The 13,423-nt window shown below is 41.4% G+C and overlaps 1 protein-coding gene across 15 annotated transcripts in view; it reads left to right on the top strand.

Annotated features, from left to right (window-relative positions):
• DMD (dystrophin) overlaps positions 1-13,423 on the top strand; it is a 1,138,094-nt gene that overhangs the window by 1,058,872 nt on the left and 65,799 nt on the right. For all 15 annotated transcript variants that reach the window (XM_075097793.1, XM_075097785.1, XM_075097765.1 and 12 more), the window contains 2 exons: positions 1,447-1,508; positions 13,102-13,176. In XM_075097793.1, coding sequence (XP_074953894.1) covers positions 1,447-1,508; positions 13,102-13,176 — 137 coding nt within the window. The remainder of the gene's footprint in view (positions 1-1,446; positions 1,509-13,101; positions 13,177-13,423) is intronic.

Here is a 13,423-nt window from a genome sequence, read left to right as displayed (position 1 = left end):
TGAAGTGATTCACTGAGAATTTTACCCCATCTTAGCCTATAAAGGGTAAAGATGTACTTGAGAACATCATTGCCTCAAAAAGGGAACTCAAGGACCATTTGTTCTCTAAAACAACCTCATGGTATCAGTCTTCCAGCATGCAGTTGGGTGTACGGTTGGGTTCAGCCCACTGGCTGGGTTGTGGTTTAGTCTCCTGGAGCTGGAAGGTGTGTGCTCTGGGAGCTCCATAGCGCTGTGGATCAGGTCCTGCTCTACTGCATATTTTCTCCCGAATGATGTGTGTCTGTTGGAGCCAGGATGTCCGTTTTTTAAGTACAGAAATTGCAAGTGTGATTGCTAGCAACTGTGTGCTACCTACGCTTTCCAGAATTTTTTTTTTATGAATACTCATGGGTGTCTTTTAATGTTGCTGAATTCAGTATGAACAGGACTTTACTGGCTACAGGATAGATAAGGAGAATTTTCTTTTAAGTTTTCTATGTTAATGGAAATATGATCACGTTAGCTATGCTGTCATTTAAAGAGAAATCATAAAATGTGTAACCTTAGGAGACATGAGTTGCTACTACACCCACTAACACTTTTTGTTGGCTTTCTCACACTGCGTGTCTTTTGGCAACACATTGTGTTGCAAAGCTGAAGACTAGTAGCCTCAATGCAGAGACTGTCCAATTTATATTCTAGTCATACTGCAGCATTTCATAACCCTGCTTTAGCTTTTTCCTGGCTTCCCAACAGCTCTGCTGCCTGGAGCTACACAGGGACCTCCCTCCAGGGCAAGGGAAAGGGCCTGGGAGTCCCAGGGAACAAGAGGAGCAGCAGTAGTCTTTGCTAAGAGAGACCATCAGTATGGGTGGGAGGTGTGACACATTGGTCTGAAAAGCAGCGTAAGCTGGTGGCGGGTCCGCGGGATGTCACATGGGGATTTTAGTGTAGGTGTTTCGACTGAAAGGAAGGAACGTAGCCGCTGCGTTGGGTGGCTCTTACGTACCACATGGGAAAGAACACGTAGGATAAGGCAGCCTAAAAATACCATGGACCTCTATGTCTGGTCAGAATTTCTGCTTTAAGAACTAAGCCCTCTTAAATGTCTGGCCCCAAGTTTGGAGGAACTGGAGAATGATCTGCATGAAAAGAAACTTTTTAAGAATTGGTTGATGCGCTTACAAATTCCACAAAACAGTATGGCATATCTGAATACTTGCTGTCTTTTTAATATTAGCACTACTTTTAATTTTGTTTCTTGAGCCTGTGCCTAAGTAAAGTGCTCCGAGTTAATGCCTCATGTTGAAAGAAGACAAGCCTGCCACTGCTGAGACCCCCTGCTGGAGCAGCTCAGGCTGCTGGCGGTGGTCTGGCACCGTGCTCTGATGTGCAACCTGGATTGCTCGCTGCGCGATGGAGAGACAAATTCCACTTTGCTAACTTTCATCTTTTGTATTGTAGCCATGAGACGCAAACGACCTGCTGGGATCATCCCAAGATGACGGAGCTTTACCAGTCTTTAGGTAAGACACCTCTACCAGTTATTTGGTTTTTTGTTTTTTTTCCAATCAAATGAATTGTTAAGGCAAAGATTTCCAGAAGCAGTAGAAAACAAAATTAAGGGAAAGCGAGAGGTGGTGCTTTTATCAAAGTTAAAATTTTCTGCAAGGGAAATATGTAAGGTATAATAACACATTTCAAACACGCAGCGGAAAAAAAATAATATTTCAGTTAGTACGTTTGGAATGTGTGCTGCGTTTACAGAGTAATTTGGGCGCATTGTTGCAAACTCTTACTGAAAGACTGGGACAGAAATTAAAAAAAAAAAAAAAATCCGGAATCTTTTCACTGTCTAATCTGCTTTACAAAAGGCAGATGAAAAAAATCAAACCAAGCTGCTGTTAATGTTGACTTTTGGATGGTAGGAAGCCAATTGAAGCAATTTGCCAAACTGCGTTACCACTGCTTTATTTTTAAAGCACTTTCAATACTTAGAAGGCATGGCAGCTGTCATGATGTCATTTTGAATACCCAAATTGCATGCTTATTATGACTTCAGATGTGCCGCTCTGGTGGAGTTTTTTTTTTTTATTTTTTTTAGCAGCTTCAGATTTTATTAACAGAAGCATGTCTATAAGATAAAATAGGTCAGTCCATGCTCTTGTATAGGCTGCTTGGCAGACCATTTAATAGCTAACTCTTTGCTTTTAATGGTTCTGTTAATAAATAGTAGAGGGTGTAATAAAAATTAAGCTATTTCTCTAAAAGAAATATCAGTGAATATGTTGCATTCATAAAGGAGGTTATGTCTGTACAGCACATGTACATAAACCAGCTTTAAACGAGCCAGTTTGAGCAGTAGGGCAGTCAAATGGAGCATTCAGTGCAGACTTATTTACCATGGTGAAAAATAGCTTGAATTATCTCCTGCTAAACTCTAGTTTAGCTGCTGAAAACAGTCTAATTATGCCGGCATGATCTATTTCAAGCTAACTCAGGTATCTCTATGGTGCTCTGCAGTTAACGGCATACCAAAAATCTTCTAGAAAGGTAATATGATAAAATGTAATGAAACAGTGTGAAGATTTTTCCCTTATAGTCTTAGCACTGTGGCAGCAATTTGTTTAAAAATTAACCAGAACACAGCTCTGTATGTCAAAAAGGGATAGAAGATCAGGCTAACCAAACACAAAAGCAGACGAGTATTGACTTGCCCTTTAATTATATCGTATTGCCCTGTTTGTGTCCTTTATATTTCTGCTCTTAGAGTGGTTTAAAAGATTCAGGACAAATAGTAATTGCACATGCAGGCATCCCTTTAATACAGGTGGATCTTCAAACAGTTGCCTGTTAATTGAACTGCACTCTGACTCCGCAGTTGTCTTTGATCCAGAGATTGCATGACATTTCTGATACTGTTATTGGTCAGACCTGAAGTCCTGTTGCAACTGCTTTTCTTCTGGTATTTCCCTGTTTCAGCTAGAGTACTCTTGAATATCAAGAAGTGAAGAGGTAATTATATATAAGGGAGAAAAGCATCCTGATGGGTTCAGGTCAACAGTTCGAAAGACGTGTGACTGCTGAAGTCAGTTTGCATTTAGTTTAACTGAGTTTTATCACTATGAGTATCACTCAAATGTCAAGAGTTTAAGGTATCCTTGTTTCTTACTGCATAAAGGAGGAACATGTTTAGGCAGATTTTGTTTCTTTTTCCTATACAATCCTGCTGTTTTCAGGAGCGAGGAATGTCCAAAAGGGCAGTCTTCTTTCTGGGTAGTTTTATTTCTTTTGGGATTGAGACCAACTGCTCATTACTATGGAAGCAATGCTGGTTTTAGCAAAGGATGCATAGTGTGTATTTTTATTAGTAAATTTAGGTGTTCATGTATGTGTACAAAACAGATTAGACAAGGTGATTCTTTGTGCACTGCCACATGGGGTGAAGCTTTGGTAAAAGTGCTACTGAATAACCTACCAATTTATTATATTTTATTTTTGAATTGGGTGTATTCATCATCGCCTCTCATACAAATTATAATACAAGCATAACCCGTTTAGTCTTGAACAGAACCCTTGATGTATTTTCAGTACTTTGCTTTGCCTCAGGTCAAAACGGTAATAATGGGATGTTTGAAGTCTTTCAGACTGTTTAGTAATATTTTATCTGAGAAGATATTATTAAAGTCAATTTTGTATTGCATACTCATTAGATCCTATTATTTTTCCCCACATTAGGATCCAAATTTCGCTTCTCATTCATATGAAGAAGCTAGTAAAGAGCTCAGTATGTATGCATCTTAAAAATCTGGTAGAAAACCTGAATTCTGCAATCCAGGTAAATGTAAAAAAGTGAGACCAAGCACATCAAGGCTGTCAAGAGTTTTCATTTCCATTTTCCAGCTCCTACACTTAGCCTGCAGGGACTAATTGCGCTATGTGATGTAGCTCTCTATACATGCCAGTACATCATACTTTGCTAGGGGATCCTTATATCTAATATAAATTCTTACAAATTACTGAAAGCATAATTTTTTTTTAAGTGAATGAGAAAGATGCAGCCTGGCACAAGGTAACATTCCTCATCTGATTATGTCTTTGAGGCACAAGAGACACTTCTGTAAGAAGAAGGAGTAACGTTAGTTTTATTCTTCACATATCCAATTCACACACCTACAAATTTCTGCATTAAGTTTTGCTAAAATAGATGAGTTCCAAGTTTCAAACTTACTGGCTCAGCTTTTTGTCTTCAGAAGTTTGGGTTTATAAAAATGCTCCATTTATAAAAATTCTTGATTTAAAAAAATTCAGTTTAATTACTGGGGAGCATTATTTGGTACTAATGAAGGTAGGAACATGCTGCATACACTTTTGTATCTGGTCAGATTGTCAGCTCAGGAAGACCTGTGTCCTGTGGTCCATAGGGACTGCATCAGAGAAAGCAGAAAGAACCTGTAGGAAGAAATTATAAAATAACCTGCCCACAAAGGGAGTATTCTCAAATTCTCTTTGAGCTCATTTGTTGAAACATGGCCGTTTAGAAAGATGCTAGTAATAATGGTAAAATATTTGATTTGAAATTTAGTATGTGTATCAGAAATTTCTAAGTGGCTGTTCTTAAAACGGAAGCTTTTCCTTTTAAGATATTCAAGTGCTTGCTCTGGGCTGCTCCTCTTTGTTACTTAAACAACATAGAAATTTTATCAGTTTTAATGAAGCATCTCTTCCTGACTCAAGTTGGGCAATTTTCACTCTTCATTCAAACTTACGGCTACTTAAAGGTACATAATGAACTGCCTATATTAAATTACTTCATTGTTGTTTAATGGTCAAGTGAAAGTGGCAACAGGTAGTTGCAACAGTGACCTTAGCTGTATCATTTAATGCATCTAGTAGATGTTGATATGGTTTGACTAGTTATATAAACCAAGAACGTAGGAAAAAAAACCCAAATGCTAGAATAGGAAAGTTAGTAAAAATCAGCAATGTGTGAGTCTCAAAGGTTCAGAGGCTGATGGACATCTCCTGGTTTGTGTTTACACTGTTATGGACCACGCCATTTTCTTCTAACTTCCCTCTGAAAGTCTTCAAAGTACCAAGAACCACTCCAGCCGCTTTTCTTTCCAAAAGCAGTTCCCCTGCAGCAGATCTGCTTTTTTACGCTGTTCTTTTACAGCCCCCTTACAGATTTCCTCATTGTTCATGGTGGCTCCAGGGCATCACTGAAATGAGAATTTGTGTTATTTCATTGTTCTGGAGAGTTCAAGGACCTTTGGGTGAGGGGAGAGACGGGAAGAGCAGGAATCAAAGTGGTCTGGGATTGCTTAATTTTTTTCAGATTATCTTCAGAGAGTGAACATTTAATGGCAGGCAGCTTAGCTCAGAATGATAGTATTTTGCCTGTGAGCTGAAAATTACTCTAACCTTTGCAGTGATGGCCCAGGAGAACTTCGCCTGCCATGCCATACTGTTAGTGTCCCCCTCCTCCAGACTTCCCAAGTAATGTCAGTGTGAGTCTCCTCAAGGTGCATTAGTGTCACTGTGAACAGTAATTGCAGTAGCAAGATGCAGTCAGGAATGTGGCCGTGAGCATCTGTTTATCTCTCCTAATTCACCAAGGCAAGACAAGAGGGTGAAAAAAACATCCTCGCCCTTGCAGACTGCAGTGCGCTAGGGACAACTTTCCATTTAATTTGGAGGAATGAGGGGACAGTTCTCTGTGGAGTACATGGAAGAAATGTCAGAGTTGCTTAACACAAGGCAGGAGAGCGCTGGAAGTTGCTTCTGAGCCTCCACCAGGCTTTTGGCAGCAGCTGCTGTGTTGATCTTGTGGCCGGCTGCTCTAGTGCAGCAATGTGAGCTTCCATCTCTGAATGACCAAGGTGGATAAACTTTTATCATTTTTGGTTTGTGTATTTAGATTTGTCCTTCTGAAATGCTGCCTGAAGAGACTAAACTGCCCCTCTCTGCCTTAATAGTTTTTATTACAAACTACTAAATCGCATATTGGATATGAGGCTTTATTCATATTCAATGAATTGATTTCCATGTTTGTACTAGTAAGACGTGTGCCTATTACACACATCAGTCGTTTGATTTCTACTGAAATCCGGTGAGACGATACATATGGTCTTTCTTTAAAGGTTGCTTATTCACTGATGTCCTTTTCACGCTAACTACAATCTGAATAATAAAACTTCTCATTTCAGGAAAAAGGCTTGGTTGGGTTCTGTCAACCTTAGATAGTAGTCAGGCCTAGAGTAGGTCACATTTCTAACCATATGTGATTGCATCCTGTGCAGGCATGCACCTAACAGACAATAAGCGTAACTATGGCAGAGAAGTAGAAGTTAACCTTGCATCCCTTGATGCAAGCCGTGAAGGGGGGTGTTACAGAGATAGCAAAGTAATGCTCTGTTATGGAACAGGTGACCAGTAGGGGAACATTTTGTTCAAGAGTATTCCCTCTTGGTTTGCAGACAGACACCTTTCATTAATATTTTTGAAGTTGTTTGCTATTTATTTATTTTACGATCTTCCATTACGACTACTTCTCATCTAGTGTACATGAAGGACTTTCTGACTGCAAAATCTACTCGCATGCCAACCCCATGATGGGGTGTAATGCGGGTGTACATCATATCCTTTCTTACGCTTTCGGGTTTGCAGGCTGAAGAAAAGTCATTACATGCTAAAACTGAATTCCCAAAGGTCGTGTCGATAGGTCTGGTTATCTGGTTGCTGGCTCATGTGGTGGTGTTCATCCACTTGGTCTAGATGCAGTTGGTAATGATTTGGTTCCCTGGGTACCTCCCACTTACTAATTTGCAGAGACACTCTCACCTTTTTTACTCAGTGGGACAGGTCTAGTACAGCGTGCCGTGTTGTTTCATGGAGAGTGGTTAAGCTGTATGTCTGTATGTATAATAACACTGTTTACTGTTAGTTATTTTCAGAGCAATGTAGATGATGATATTAATTATTGTTATAATAAAAGAGTCAATGGCTGAGACTCAGCTGATATTAAGCAGTGTTACTTGATTAATTTTTCTCCTTGTGCATTTGTCTCATTTGCATTTTTAAATTACAATTCCTAAAGAGATGATGTATGTCACTGTAGGGCATCATTAGAAGATTTATGTATGGGTTTTGGGCAGCAGGAAGAAACCCAGCATTCTTATCAGCTGGTCAGGGAGTTGCAGCTGTATTGAATCGGTGTGAGATGAAGCTTCTTGAAAAGTCAGACTGCTGTTGATGATGAAACATGAAAGCTTAGTGGCTGGTGGTGGAATTATGGTGTATTCAGGACTGTACAGTAAACAGTTTTTAACCTCGGTTAGGTAGGCATTGTCAGACAACACAGACATGTAATTCCCAAAACAGTTTATCCACTGTGTAGTGGAGTGGTGCAGTGTATTTATGAACAGCTATATGAGCATGCCACAAGCTATGGTTGTGTAAGGCTTTCAGGTTTTGAGGTAATCACTGTAGGTTCACATTTTTTTTCCTTGCAAATAAGTGAGAGTAAGGAAAAAAAAAAACCCAAAACCAAACCCCAAAAAGCAAACTCTGTACATATCATCGAATGAAGATGAGGGTTTGACCAAATGACATCTAATTTCTTTTGAAGAAGTTGTTAACTTGCCAAATTTTTCTCTTGAGATAGTTACCACTTGAAGCATGTAAGCTGCACCTTTCAGTTTGATGGTGTCCAGGCAGTGAGAAAATTGCTGTCTATAAAATCAAGTGAAATGCCTATGTTTTGTCCTCATTAATTAAAAAGGAATTACTATATTCACAATAATACAAACAATTAACCCTCTTTAACATAAAAAACAAGGTGGTTTCCAGGTAGAAGAGTCTTCCTGAGATGCCCTTAGATTACATTGTGTGTGTGAGAGACAATTATATGAACAGCCTTTGACAGGAGGTAGCCTGGCCCATGCCAGAGCTTTTAAACACTCTGAGATTAGTCTGTCGTAGAGGACAGGACCTTATCAAATGAAACACCCCAGTAATTCAGCACTCATAGCAGTGGGAGAAACTGGAGGTTTGTCTGTTTAAGAACCACCATGGAAAGCAGTTCAGTTGTAACACCTTCCTTAAAACCTGTTGCCTGTGTTAGAGGTGTGACTACTTAAGAATAAAGATAAATGCTCCTACATGCTGCATGCTAAACCTTGTTAGATATTTTCTTTTTAAACTTACTGTTCTTTAATTTTTTTATTGCTTATGGTTACTTACCAACTCATTTCATGCAGTAAGACTCAAGAATATAAGGATCTGGTTTTCCTATTAAAATAATATTCATATCCCAATGTAAAATCTGGAATTTAGCATGGCAGGATTTAAAAAAAAAAAAAATCTATAACACCTTATTTATTGATACAGTGCCAGTAGTCCGTGTGACATTCCAGCAGGTGGTTTGAGTTCTTGTTATAAATCACTTACCACTTCTCAAATGAGTGTTTTTTTAATACCTGATTATCTGCTGTCAAAAGGAACTGCTATGTATAATTACAGCTGTTTTTACAATTCTGTGGAAATACAACATTGAAAAATGTGTTGATGAGGTTGTCTTGGCTCTTTTGAGGAGGAACATAGCTACATTTTTGAGATTTCTCTCAACATGCAGAATTATGCAGAAAAGGTTAGAATTTAATTATCTGATCATCTTTCTAATATTTCTGATTTGAGTTCTTCCTATCAGCAGTCTGGGGTCCTCTACATTAAAGCTGCATGTGTAATGAGAGCACTAGTTCTTGTTCAATGTTATTCATATTAATATGAATGAATATAATATGAACATATTCATATGTTGGAGGCACATGATGGACATGGAGGAAATCACTTTTCTAGATTACCTTCTCCCAACTGCATTAGTTGCCATGAAGTGAAGGGAAGTGCCTGTCATAGCTATGATGAAAAGAAAAAAGCAGTGAAGGGACATTTCCTAATTTCTGAAAGTCACTGATGTTTTAGCACTTTTAATTCCTTTCACCGTGACAGTGGGAGGGCTGGGGAGCAGCTTAGGAAGATCACAGAGAGATCTTACTGCTGTGTTGGTGGGACTGGTTCCTTGCTGCGAAGGCACCAGCTGTAAGCACCTGCCCTGTTTACGGGTCTGCTGTAACATGATCTTAAATCTTCTTCCCTAGAAGCACTTTTACTCCCTTGCACAGAGAGGTCGTTAATGGCCGAGTGATGGGAGAGCCATGATTTCTCTTTGCTGTGGGATGTAAATGTGAGTGTCACCACATACTCCCATGTGATCTTTTCCTCAGTCTGTTCCTTTCCAGGGGTGAGGTGACCTCTTGCACTACACAGTTATTTCAGACCATAAACAGATTATGCCCTTGAACATTTATACTTTTTGATCAAAGCTTGAAAGTTACCTTTTGACTGAGGACTGGGAATATCATTAAACAACCTGCAAAAGTCTTACATACTCTGAGAGCTTTTCAGCTCTCTGACCACCTCATTAGGATGGGGAGATGGTGCATAATTCCTAGGAGTGGGAGGAAGGGGCTGGAGGAAAGCATGTGTGGTATACTGAGCTCTCTGACCGGCTCAGAGATGGTAAAAGCTTTAGAGGCAAGACTTAGCGGGCCCTGACTCTTTTATTGGGCTGTTTGGGAGCAGAGAAAGCATCAGATTTTTTCCCTCAGGACCCAGGAAGGGAAAAAACCCACAGGGAAGGAGGAACCGGTGGTGATTCCATAGGCTCTCAGAAGACTGCTGCTGCTTGAGCCTCCTTCATCCTCCTCCGCAAGTTCCCAGCAGTAGCAGCTGGCTTGCGGCCAGGCAGCGCCTTATGCTGCCTCACTCAACGTCTCCTCCCTCGCTGTTAGTGGTGACGTTACCTCCAACACTCCTGAGCCCAGTGACCAAGTCTCGTTCCCTGACAGTCTTATGTTCTATGGTTCATTTAAATGGGGTCATATACCGGCAAGGGGAATAGTTTGGACCCAATTAGGAGGGGCCTGGGCTCCCCTTGTTGCTCTGCAGAGCAACTCATTTGTTCCAGCAGTAGCTCTGGGGGAAGAAAGACACCACTGGCAGTTTCATAGGAGTAGGTGGGGGGGGGAAAGCTAAATCATTGAGATCCAGCAACCTCAAATGACTGTCACCACCTGGTAAGAGAGCCGTCCATCAGGAGCATGGAGGTGGTGGCATAATGAAGACGGGAGGTGAGCAGTCGATGGGAGGACAGTCACTGGCCATAGGCTAATATTGATAACAGCAGCGAAGGTGGGAGTGGAGGCTTGCGACGGCTACACTTGGCCTCAGCACGTTGAGCCGAAAGCAGGCATTGCTGCTACTTTCCCAAAACCTGAGATAATGGCTCTGAAACTAGCTCCTGACACTGCCTGTTCATCATTTACACCAGGTGTTTCTTGGCAGCAGCATCATTAAGGTTGATAATAAATTCAGTGTGTTTTACATGTACAGGAAAATAGATGTAAACGACAGCATTTTCAGGATTAAGTGTCTTCATGGATTGTACCTTCTGCCCTGATCAAGGCCTGAAATGTGCATATGTGTTTACTAATATTTCTAAAATGTAAGTAATAACTAGAGAAGCCTTTTTCAGAATACTTGGGGAAAACTTAGGGAAGGCTTCTTCATTTTATCAAATGCTAGCTGTAATCTAGTATATATTCCTTTCCAGAATACAAGTGCAGATTTACCACAAGAGTACAAAATATAGCTGAAGTCACAGTGTGGTTGTGAGGGACTGCTGTATTAATTTCCCTTCAAAACAAATTAAGTTGCTTTACTTAAACTGCGCGCTGTATTCCACACCACATTAAGGCTTCTGGACTCGTCAGGATGATTGTGAGAGGGAGCTGGCAGGAACAATACACAGGAGAATTGCCCATTAGAAAGGTGCATGGAACTGTGCAAAGAAAAAGCAATCATATACAAAGCTGAAACTTTCCCTTCTGCTGTAAAATGTGCTTTAGAAATGTTCCACAGCTTTTATTAAGGTATAAAAAGCTACTGAATTATCAGACCTCAAATTACTCATTCAGAACAGCTTAATTAAAATTAATGTAATTAAGGCTATATTCCCTCTGCTACCTGTATGGCATTGTAAATGATGTTGGGATAGCTATACCCAAGGTACCACATTGCAAGCAGCTTTACAGCACCTCAACGCATATGCCAGCAAGGAGCTGTTTTGTATTTGCCCTGTTTTTCATTATATTCTTTCTCTAAGATACTGCCAGGCTTAGAGGCAGCTTATTGGACTAAATGGAGTTTTGTTCTGAACCAGTATATATATTTTTTTAATCTTCTTTTTGTATTTACATAGTAGTTTACATTTTCCAAATGCTTTCCCATCATAAACTCCTTAGGCCCCATGGGTTTCATCAGTAAATTAAATGCATTCAGGAGTGTTGCCGGGTGCTGAAACTAGCTGGCACAAACAGTCTGTTTTTGTGCTAGAAAACCCTTAAATTAGGTTGGGAATGGCCCCTAGACAGACACTAGGAGTGCCTGTGCCCAGGAATCAGTTGGGTAGGTGACAGGACCAAACGCATGCCAGCTGCAGTCTAGTTTTTCAGCGGCGGGGGTGGCTGCACTGTAGCACATGGGAGTACCCCCCACCACTCTTCAATTCCCCGTGCAGGTGCCCCATAGCAACCCCACGAGGAGCTGGCGATGCCACTTGGGAAACAGCATCTCCTCGTGGACCTGGCCCCAAAACAACAACCTTGATGGCTCACCCAGATTCTCTTTGATGAAGGGACCAGCTTGCAGCTGCACACAGTTAGCTTAGGTATCCGATCTACTTGCCTAAACAAAAGCGCTTTGCCAGAGTTGCGCGCTCACTTCTGCATCCCGAGTTTGATTCTGAATAATGCAGGTGGTGGTGTATCTGCGCTGTAGTCTTGGTATACCAAATCCAGTTGTAAATTGCAAGTTAGTCGATGTACTGGTACTGATGGCAGGAATTCAGCCACAGTAGTTTCAGCCTCACTTTCAGTGAATTTTAATTCCTAGTTGTAAATGGGGTTTGCCCAAGGCCACCCTCAGCAAAGCCAGGGACAAGATTAGAATAAGTGCATCTTCATCAGTCTTGTTTCACGGAAGAGAAAGATGCAAATGCAGTTTCCTGGCCAGATTTGGTCCAAGACAACCCCTCGTTTCTTTTCAGTTTTGTCTAATGTTCGCTTCTTAGAATACGGACCGGTTGCCGTGCCTTGCTGTGGAGTTAATCAGAATTTGGCGCTGAATAACATTCAAGTAGCCAGTACTGAGCCTCCCGAGTGCTGAGAGGCTTGTATAGGTTCTGGTGTGCTGTGACTGGTTTGATGTGTGGCCCACCTCATCCCTGCAGTGTCCTGGGAGGCTTTTGCAAGCCGTGGTTCAACTATTCAGTGGGCAGTTGTGCCCGTGTCCTTATTTTGTTAACTGCACGAGAAGGCTCTAGCAGAAATCGTGCCACACTGTTTTGTTCCTGTCTGGGTGCTGTTCCCCACTGTGCTGCCAGAGCCCAGTGGCTCCCTGCGCTTTCGGAGCTGAGAACCTGGGAACTCACCTGGCTGAGTGAGCTGGCTGCTCACCAGGGAGGCTTTACATCTCAGGGCTTGGCTGGGATCTGCTTGGGTGGAAAGCACAGAAGTTTCATTGTTTTGGGTTGGTTTTTTTTAGCAGTAGCTGAGAGTTGCCTGCTTTTTCCTGGGCAGAGCTCTTCTCTTGAGGCTGCCTGAATGCAGCCTGGCTGGTGCACTGGGCAGACAAAAAAGAGTTTCAGGTTCTTATCTCTCCCACAGTGCTTGCGGTGTGAAAGGCTGCAGTGTTTTCAGACAACAGTACTGCAGTCACTGATGATGTCCTTTCAAGTGCTCTTTAAGTTCAGTGCCTTTGAACGAAAGGAAGTAACACTTCAGGACTTGCTGTTTTTCTTTTGGATAATTGATTATCAAGGTTTGAGGGCTTTTGCTCAGTGAAGTAGAGTTACTAACGTTTCTGGTTTTTTTTCTTTCCCTCCTCTGTTCTTTTAGCCAATAAGTATAGTCTTCTAGTTAAACTTCATCACATCTTTGTGAGACTGGTTATTTCTAAGGTGTAAAACTGATCTTTTCTTTTAATATTTGCCCCCTGCAGCTGACCTGAACAACGTCAGGTTCTCGGCGTACAGAACTGCCATGAAACTCCGCAGGCTGCAGAAAGCCCTCTGCCGTAAGTATGTGCCTGTGCCTCACCCGCTGCCGGGAAGACTTTATGACCAATGCACAAGTTTATTTGCAATTTTCAGAAGTAGAAAAACACCGCCACACTCCCCAGCTCCACCTGGTGCATGGAAACCTCTCACCTGAAGGGTCTTCTGCTGCCACAGGTTTGCACGTTCTTTACAAAACGGGAGTGCTGGATGGTGTGCAGGTCTGTCCCTTGTAAGACAGAGCAGCAGGTCAGAAACAAAACTAAT

Source organism: Phalacrocorax aristotelis, chromosome 1, assembly GCF_949628215.1.
Source record: "Phalacrocorax aristotelis chromosome 1, bGulAri2.1, whole genome shotgun sequence".
Lineage (NCBI taxonomy): Eukaryota > Metazoa > Chordata > Aves > Suliformes > Phalacrocoracidae > Phalacrocorax > Phalacrocorax aristotelis.
Note: the sequence above shows the minus strand (reverse complement) of the source record. Positions and strands in the feature narration are given on the sequence as shown.